Below are 10,302 nucleotides of genomic sequence, written 5' to 3' on the forward strand. Positions count from 1 at the left end.
CGGCCAGGGGACGGTTTTTTTTCAAAATAGCGAGCGCATGTTTCGTTTGCTCGTTCAGGCATAGAGGCATCAACAGACCGCAAAGAGCGAGCGCTTAATTTAAATATCCGACCCCTTTTTCATAACGACCGTCCGCAAATAGCATCCGGCTCTGAATCAGGCCCATAGTCCTACCCAGTCATGTATGTGACACCATTTTTCTCTGCGTGCGTCTTGGATATGACCTCTCTTTGTATTATTTTTAAAGTTAAGGTGCCCATCCACTAGACGATTAATCATTCATAAATTGTTTGCAACAACCAGCAATGTGCGCTCCCGCTGGTCGTTTAGACATCTATCATCGGGAAACATGCTGGACAACCTGATGATAACGTCAGATTCAGTATGTTTGCTGATGAATGACTGATCATTCAGTGTAGGCACATCACAGACTGACAAACGACTGCACGATTACAATGTCGTAATCGTGCAGTCGTTTTCATGTCTTCTAGTGGATGGGTACCTTAAGTCTCACACTGGCACTTTTCAGGTTTCAGAAGCAGTCATACCTTGTTCTGATAGCATGTTCGTCTTGGTTGAAAAAGCCCAGAGCTATTGCTGCCACAAACAAAATACCCTGTGTGTCTGGTTCTGTTTAAATATAATGTATTTGAACACTAGAGCGTTAGTAATGAGGTTTGTCCAAAATTCTGCTCTCTGTGTTGTTAAAATGGCTTATGCCATAAGAGTGCTTGTATGATGACAACTCCATTTTATTTCAGTATGAAGTATTTTAAACATGGACTGAAAAGTGCCTACATGACACTAACAAATATATGAATATACTATTTCCTTCCGTACTCAACCCTCAAACTCACATTATGACATAGAGGGAGATTTCTCAAAGCTTGGAGAGAGAGAAGGTACCCACCAATCAGCTCCTGTCATTTTTCAAACAGTCTGTAAACCGACAGGAGCTGATTGGCTGGTACTTCTCTGTCCACTTTACCTCCATCCAAGACAAGTAAATCTGCCCCTCTTGAGAGATATATATCCCAATAAGCAAATTTTCTAATTGCAATCTAGCTGAATTAATATGCACCATGTGGTGCTTACTGCCAATAATTGAAAAGACAAAACCAGTCCTGCAAGTATGTGCATGTACACCTAGTGTGCATGGCGCGCGCCCCAGCTCCCACTAAGCACGCAGGGGTGGTAAATATAACATGGTCAGGAGGGGAAGATGCTGTGGCGACTGATGCCAGGTATATTTATGTACATATGTATATTATTTTGCGAGTTTGTGACAAATAATAGTTGTACAGTTTTGGATTCTAGATCCAATCTAGAAAATATGACTTGGATATAAACAGATTTTATAATTGTACAGCATAGTATTGCATTTTTCTGTTGAATATTTTGCAATAAAAAATATATAAATATACGGTATATTCCGATCACGCTGTTTTTAAAATTTCCTGTGTTTGGTACCCTTTTATTTATATTCTTTTTTTTTTGTATGCAGTTAATGAAATTATCAGAAAGGAGTTTTCTGGCCTGCCCGCTAGAAATCAAACATAGAAGAGTGATCCTGCCAGACATCTTGTACTGAATGCTTCCTCCTTGGAGATCCTTCCCGTTCTTCCACATCACCTTCTGTTTCCTTCGTACAGTGCAAGCTACAGACTCCAGCACCACAAACAATACGCTGGCACCCAGCTCCTCTACGCACAGCGCTTCTATAAACATCAAAGCTGTAAGACTTATTGTCCTGTCATAACAAATGTATATCGGAACCAAGCTCTTTCACAATTGTACAGCAGCCCCGACAAGGGATATCTATACAATCGTCATAAATCAGCACACGTCCTTTGTTCTCCACCTCAGATGTATCGGATTATCCTTCATATTTTTCAGTTGGACACTTCAAATGAGAAGTGTTAGGAAATGGAGAGTCATGAGACGGATGCTGGTTATCGAGTGTCCGTGACTTTAGTAGTGTCTTTGAAGGAAAAGATATTAGGACAATCAGAAAAAAAGACTTAACGCACAGCATAGAACTATTCTTATTATTTAATCTAAAATCCATCTTGTATGGGTGTGTGCACAGGTGCCGGGCTTATTCTAGAGTAGTAACTGTTTTCTAAAATGGCAGAGCGAGGTTTTGGTAATGGTACATACACTCTAGTTCCCAAACATAGGCAGTATGTGTCCCTACAGCTGGAGAGTCAATGGTTACCCATTTCTGAGCGAGATAAATGTACTCCACAAAGGCAAAAAACACCTATTATTCCATTCATTTAGTCATTTGCCGGCCTGTATATGGGCTCAAGGAACCAGCTCCACACACTCCTGTTTCATTACTCATTTTGACTGAATAACCTGAGAAAATAGATTTGCATATGGCAGATTCTGCCTTGCATTCCCATATACACCATGTATTATTGTCATCTGTTTCCACTACCAGACAGATCTAGCTTTCTTATTAAAGCACCTTACACGCCCCCTTCCTACAGCCTAATAATAATCTATATGATGCATCAGTAGAGATTTAGATCAGAATATTTTAGTTAAAAATAAATATTATATATAAACATTTCTATTGTCTTTTGTATAGATCATTTGTGCCATTTAAAACAGGGATTCTCAAATAGTCTGAGCTGCACCTACCTGAGACGCTGCCTGTATCCTACACTTTATGTACAGTCTCTGCTTTATCCTCCCTCATTTCTTACTACTGTATCATTCCTCCTGGTGACCAGCAATCCCTGTTTTAAATTGTAAGTAGGGCTCTCAAAGTGATCTCCTGACAGCAAATGTAAATATTTAATGCAGAATGTTATTTATTGTGTCTAATCGAATGTTTAGAATGATGAATTTAACTAATTTGCTTGTTTTATAAATATATATATAACTGGCCTTTGTATATTTCTGTGGTATGTAATGCTTTAAATGAGAGTTTATCCAAGGTGTGCCTCCTGCAGGTCCCAGGGTCCATTCATTAATAGGGCAGAGCCTATCCTATTGCATTCCTCTCTGATTGACCAATGAGACTCTTTCATAGTCAGTCAGCTCCTTCAGTACTTCAAAGCTCTTGCAGGACAGACAGGAGCCAATTATAAAGAAACCTATATTACAAGTTATTACAGTATCTGATACATAGCAAGCTATCTGACATCAGCTGTCATTCGGCAACCAGCAAATGGGTGCTTGTAATACACTGACCAATGTCTGATTGCTTGCTATGAGTTCTAACCTGCTCCCTTTACAAGATAAATATATATTATATATAAAATGTTTACATACACACACATTTATTTAATAACATATTCCCATTGTGTTTGTTGTAGAATAAGTGGGTCTAATATTGTTCATGGAGGCTTTCTGAAATGCAGCATTACAGTAAAATGTAGTAAATATGGCTTTGTCTCCCTAGATATGCCACTCATTAGATTACCTAAAGATTTAAGTAGCCTTTGTGTCAATTTTTACTTTGTAAAATGAAATAGTATGTAAATTGTGTGGGTTATAGTGACTATGTACACTGTATACATGCTAGACAATAGAATGACACAGCCAAACAATTCTAGACTCTGAAATTGTAGAGCTTGTGCTCTAATATGGAACCAAGAAGATCCAATGAGGTATTATACTGTAGTGTAATTGTCCCATACACTAGCGACGGACTAGTGATCTGTGATTTCCAACATGTTGGATTTCACTGATTTGTTAATTACGATCAAATCGGTGAAATATAACATGTATCATTTCACTGATCCTCCGATGGATCGTAGAACATCAATGGCCGGCGGTAAGCATTTCAGACAGGTGGCTCGCCGGACCCGATCGCAGGAGCACGCATTCTGTCACCTAGTGTATGGGCCACTTCAATTTTGTGTAGATAATGTGGCAATTAATCCTTTCTAGATCACACACACAATCTTACAGGAAAACACGGCTCTTGCTATTTATACTTCACGTGTGACTGCATATTGTCACCATTGTGCATCCCTTATCCCCATTACCCGCCTCAGTTTTAGGTGACATCCACATCTGGCATTATATAGAACATTTTAATCATAACTTCACCGACCTTGTATGGCGTCAAGGACATTTCTAAAAACTGTAATATCACTGTATACCAGAAAATTATTAGGCAAAATGACCTTACTATGCCAGTGTTTTTGTCCCCTTCTACAATCCCACACTTGTCCTACATCAGGTCTAATCTGACATAAAAGAAGTGCATTAAATGTACAGTAGTTGTCATTTAATGTTGTAAACACTGATTACCTTTTAGAAATGATGTGTTGATAAAATTATCCTGACATTGAGAAAATAAACATTTCTCACAATTTGTGTATTTAAGGCATGGACCTCTACTGAGCTCCTTACTGCAAAACATTTCTCTTTCAAACATCTTTGTATTGTATTGTTTCTTCATCTTTATTGGAGCCTAAACAACAAGTCAGAGTCACTTGTACCGTCGTAGAGCAATCAGTTACAGTACTCCCTTGTGCATAAAGTGGTACATGCCCATAGTATCTACTAATAACCCAAAGACATGATAGAAGCCACAAGACATTGTCCAGGACTCTGATTGCTGACTAAGCATTATAGGTCATACTTACTACGTTGCCTGTTCTGCTAAATGAGCCATTACACTACGCTCATTTACACAGGTCTTATTGTACTTCCTAAAAAGAACTCCATGCTGGGACTACTATGCCACTTTTTCCGGGCATAACAAATACGGCTTGAGCTGCCAGCTTCTTCAGGCAGGCACTGGTGGTGGATGTAGTCAGGTGAGGTTGTCTCACTTCTGTAGCTGCCATCACAGCCAGAGCTATGAGGGGGTTGGGTACATCATCCTGACGTTCAGATAACTGACAGCAGCATCCCGACAGACTTTTGCAACCCTAACCCTGACCCACAGCCTTACTCTATAACTCCCTCCCTAGTGCCTGACCCTAGGGGAATAACAAGTAAAAGAAAATAGAAGCATTTTTAATCCAGGAGCTGGTATTGTAATTGATTCCATACATATTTCTAGGACTTTAGTGAACCAGCCTTAAAGCATTACTCTGCTGCCCAAGCGCAGTCACACACATTGTAGTTTATCCCACATAGTTACAGTATGTCAGAGAACCTATCACCTGCTTCAACATTTGCTTATTACTTGATGAGTTGGAAAAAAAAAAGTTACCTCCAATCATTCAGAATGTCTGCCCCCAGTATTTTTTTTATTCACAATTAGCCATACAAACAGACTGTATCTTTCGTATCCCTCTAGCCACTGCGGCAGGCCGACTAGGCTGTGTGCCCTCCACAGCACACGGTCAGTGAAGCCTTGATGTGTTTACCTAATGAGAGAGATGTTCTCACTATGCCTGGAAGACAGCCATATTTGCACATGAGGAAATTTCGTTTTTCCTCAACAATGTGACTGTTGTTACCACAGTGCCTTCCTTCCATTGTACCAAAGAATCTTGCATCACATTTTCGGAGGCCTGCACAGGTTCTGATGTATTTACCATTTCAGGCAAGTGCCTCTGGAATGTGGTGTGCGCCATTTTATGGCTACTATGTGCAGTATAATTTGGTGCTATGTCTACCCCTTTCCCATCTAGCTCTAGTGTAATAGAGCCTGTGCATGTCCTGTATGTAGGGACATGGGTTAAAAGTGCTCTGTTAGAATTAAACTGCTGCTTATATACAGCATTCCACGTTTTTACACTGTGGGAAAAACAAATTCAAAGGATTCAAAATTTCTCAGAAAATCTCTGGAATGTTACTCAGTGTTTATAGGTTACCTCCTTTAACTCCTCCATAGCCAGTGTATCACCTACAGCCTTTAGTCACACCAGGATATTCATATAAAACAATACTCTAGGAACTTTTCACTATTATTTAGCCAAGCAATCAGTAAATGTGTTATCAATGTATTAATATTGTCTGTACATTATAACTTCATAACCATTTTTAATTGGATTCAGAATTCAAACTGCAAATTCTGTATTATCACTCAGACAGCAGACATAATGTGTACCTCCTGACACCATGTACAATAGGCAGCCATCTTGTGACCTTGACCAATATTCACAAGAATGCAGCCTATCTACAAATTGGGAATAATGACATTACTCTGGCACTTCGTGCCTCCATCGGTGACTTTACTCATGAAAGTAATTGACTAAATATGCTTCTCAAAATGGATCACTCCAATGTCTGTAGGTGTAGGTACACTTTAAATAAATGAATAGTATATCAAATCCATAAAGCGTATTTTATGACAAGAATATGAATGCTCCAGTAATTAACAATGCAGTGAGACCAAAGAGTTTTTGTCATAACACACAGAACATGAGGGAGTCTGAGGTAATAACCCAGCCGCCCACCATGGTATTTGCTATATGCTCCTCGCTACCTGCAATTCCAAACATCTCCCCCATCTTGTAATATAGAAGAATGGCTGCATTGTTTTCCAGCCTGTTGTGTTGACTATAATAGTTGTTTAAGCTGTAAACGACGTGTGCACCCAGCTATGCGATGCGACTGGCGCCCTCCCCCCCTGGGCGGCCGGTACACACTAGACAATCCGGTGCCCAACCGCCCAATATGTCGGCTCCTGCTGCTTCCCATTGCATGGGGTCGTCAGCCGCATTGTCAGGTTGAGCTGCATGTAGGGCCGACAATCCCATGGGAGCTGGCACAGGAAGACATAGTGGGTACACACTAGATTATTTTGACGTTCCGATCTGTCAAAATCGGCCAAATCCCTCAAAAAATAGTCTAGTGTGTACCCAGCTTTACAGCTACTGCTGTACCCCAGCATTTGTCCGCTGATAAACAAGTATTGTTTGGCGCACTTTGTAAGCACAGAACTAACTACTAGGGTCAAATTTCTACAAAAGAAATTAAATTAATTTGTTTTTTGGACTTTATGATTATTATTCTTTGTACTCTATAACATTAATCCACTGCTATCTCTCCTTATGCTGGGTGAGTTTAGTTAACATGATTCCTGAAGAGAATAGAGAACATCTATTAAAATTGTAAAGTGATGTTTTTACATTCTAACTACAGACTTTTCAATAACCTATACAGTATAGTAAAACATTCCATCAAATACATGTTTCAGAGGGAGTATTTTCAGAACAGCCCCTCTGTTCTCAGTACCAAAATCCATGTGTCCATAAAAACAATGGATTTTTTTTCTTTTGTATTTTAAATGTAGCAAACATTATGCCAGTGAGATACCATTTTGCCTTGTTATTACATAGACCTGTAGTTTCATCTGAGTGTCAAGCACAGCTACTTATGGATTGTATATAATGAAAGCTCAACTCAGAGCAAGATGGCTATCAGTACGCAAATGTGAGGTTTCATACTTGCAGGATATGGAAGTCTGTGGTAACATGCTAAGTGATTGGGCAATACTATAGCTGAAGAAATAGGTCATGTTGCACTGTAAATTGTAAGTTATCTGGAGTTAAGTTGACTTGTAGAAAATATCTGCAAACTTTGGGATGATTAAGAAAATTTTAGTCATGGTTAGATAGGATTACTCATAATTAGATGGGATTACTTAAGGCCGTAGAGGATTGTTTTTTTGCCCCAAATTACACAATACTGATTTCTTCCATTCTCCATATTAATCAGATCACAATTATCCTTTTTAATTTTGCTGCATTGCAGATCATTCCACATTGTCAATAGGTATAGAATGAGTAAACAATTGGCTATAAATGACCAGTCACCGGCAGATAGCAAACATATTTGTGCAATGTATGCTAGATTACATTTCATCCAGCAGTGTCCCCCAGCCACTGACCTGAATCGAATAATCGTCTGTCCTGATTGTTATACCTGGACCAAAGAGCCCTGATAATGTACATGGGGCATTAGTCACAGTTTGCACTTTTGTAAGATTCATTATGTTCTCTGTAGCAGATTATAACATTCTGTTCATGTACAATGTCTCATATAACATCTTGTATCCAATTCTGCTGCCTTGCAATACAGCTTGAAAAAGTTCTCAGATGTTACCATAGCATGTTTTTTACATAAATACATTTTATATTCTGTATATCTAAAATGGTGTGTGTGTCTTTATTTTACTGGGGTGTGAAGTATCAGGAAGAGGAAACCCACGGCAGGTAATCCTGTGGCTTCATAACAGCTGCTCCATATTGTTAAGATATTTTAGTATAATCATTCTGATAGTATTTTATAAGTATTTTGGTAAATCAGATCTATATTGACAGTGCTGATCCGTGCCATGTCTAGTCCGTAACCAGTTGCATGACTCTTAAGCTGGTGCCACACACTAGACCAACTTTCATCCAACCATCCAACTAGTTGATTGGTTGGAATGAAAATCTGGTAACGTATGGGAGTAAATGCCAGAAAACAGATGAAAATGGTCGTTCAGACAAGTTTGTTAAATGTTTGATCTAAACAATTTGTTCAAACAACAGTTTTTGTTCATTTTGGGAGCAAATTGCTGATTGTCATTTGCTTTCATACATTACCAGATTTTCAATATTACAATCAACTAGTTGGCTGGTTGGATGTAAGTTGGTCTCGTGTGTGGCCAGCTTAACACCAAGACTTGCCACGCACAGGTGGTAAATTAGACTGACATTGGCGTATTATAGGGTGATTTCTCTAAACTTGCACTACTCTCCTTTGGAGGTAAACGGATTTGTTGCACAGAAAAGAATATAGAATATAAGGTTTTCACTGGATGCAACCGTATTTTTGTTTTATTGTAAAATCATAGGCTTGAGACAAACTGCTCTATTGCATGTATAATAATCTATGCTATACATTACCGGAAATTTTAAAAAACAATTATGGTACAGAAATGCTCCAAAATCTGAAATCTTTAGAACACAGACTGAGATGACACCTTTGTTTTATGATCGTTCAGTGTACAAACAGCGTTTTAATGCACAAACTGATTCAAAATATTGTATAAAATAACCTTCAGGCTTATATATGCAAGGCGTATATAAAACATAAATTAATTCTGTGTTCAGACTTGAGTCCCATCCCCAAAATGTCTCATTATGTTTATGCAAATATTCCAAAATCCCCCCCCCAAAAAAAACCCCAAACAAACCACTTCTGATCCAAAGCGTTTCAGATAAGGGATACACAACCTGTATCTTCTTTACTCTAAGCATATTATTGTAGTTAGATTATGGGTTCTATGTACTAATAATCAAGGCACTGCCGCGAATATTATGTATCCATCTCGCCGGGAATATTTTAATTCTTAATGAAAATATCCCGGCTATGTACCAAGGGGAACTCACAGGGACAGCGGTTGCGGTAATCGCTGTCCCTGCGAGATATATCCCTGGGATTTAGGGGAAGTCTTTCTCCAGGAGAAGCTGGCACTGTGCATGTGCAATTATGTCAGCTTCCGGGGTGCAGGCTGGGGACTGCGGGGGAGAGATCGAAGGATCTCTCTCCTGCACCTGGAGCCTTCATAGGCTTTATACTAGTTTACACCATCTGAAGATGGTGTAAGCTACCGGGGCTAAACTCCGAAAAGCTTTACTTGGAGTTTAGTACATAGGGGTCAGATCGTAGTCCCCATTGATAACAATGGGGACTGCAATCTAAAGTGCTAATTAGTGCTTTGCCTGAGATTTCTGTGAAATCTCCTGCATTGCGCTATTAGTACATGGGAACAATTCATAAAAGAATGCAGAAACTGCAGTTTCTTATTAATTTTATGTAAAAATCATCTTAATACAGCTTAATACATATGCCCCTATATCACAAAGGTGGGTCTCTCCTGTTAACCTTTCCTTCATCCATTTCTGTCTGTTGTACATCTTTAGAGAAATTAGTTTTACCTACCAGTAATAAATGTTAGTCAGAATTTCTTGCAAAATGTTTCTCTCATTTCTTTGCATGATATGTATAATACAATATGGATTATTTGCTATGTACAAGAATACACTTTAGACACTAACCCAGGAAGCCCTGTCTGTGTAAATACAGAGGCCTCTAACATACATTATGGACAATGGGCCTGATTCAGACCCACTCGCGAGCAGCTGTCCGCTCGCAAGTGGGTCGATGGTCTGCACTGAGCATGCGCACGACGGAGGGAGCTCCGTCGTGCGCATGCGCCAGACACGACGAGCGAAGGACTTTCCTTCGCTCGTTGTGTCCGATCAAAGGGGGCGTGCTGCCAATGTTGATTGACAGCACGCCCCCTTTGGTGGGCGTGCCAGGGGCGTGCCTCCCTGACGGGGGCGTTCCCACGGGAACGCCTCCCGTCAGAAGCCGGCCCACTGACAT

At 39.7% G+C, this 10,302-nt stretch overlaps 1 protein-coding gene across 2 annotated transcripts in view; it reads left to right on the forward strand.

Annotated features, from left to right (window-relative positions):
* NFATC2 (nuclear factor of activated T cells 2) overlaps positions 1–8,032 on the forward strand; it is a 132,539-nt gene extending 124,507 nt beyond the window's left edge. For both annotated transcript variants that reach the window (XM_088458061.1, XM_088458060.1), the window contains one exon: positions 1,505–8,032. In XM_088458061.1, the coding sequence (XP_088314187.1) occupies positions 1,505–1,560 (56 nt within the window). In that variant the 3' untranslated portion in view covers positions 1,561–8,032. The remainder of the gene's footprint in view (positions 1–1,504) is intronic.
* Positions 8,033–10,302: the final 2,270 nt, after the last annotated feature.

Source organism: Taudactylus pleione, unplaced genomic scaffold, assembly GCF_031769625.1.
Source record: "Taudactylus pleione unplaced genomic scaffold, aTauple2 ptg000803l, whole genome shotgun sequence".
Classification (NCBI taxonomy): Eukaryota; Metazoa; Chordata; class Amphibia; order Anura; family Myobatrachidae; genus Taudactylus; species Taudactylus pleione.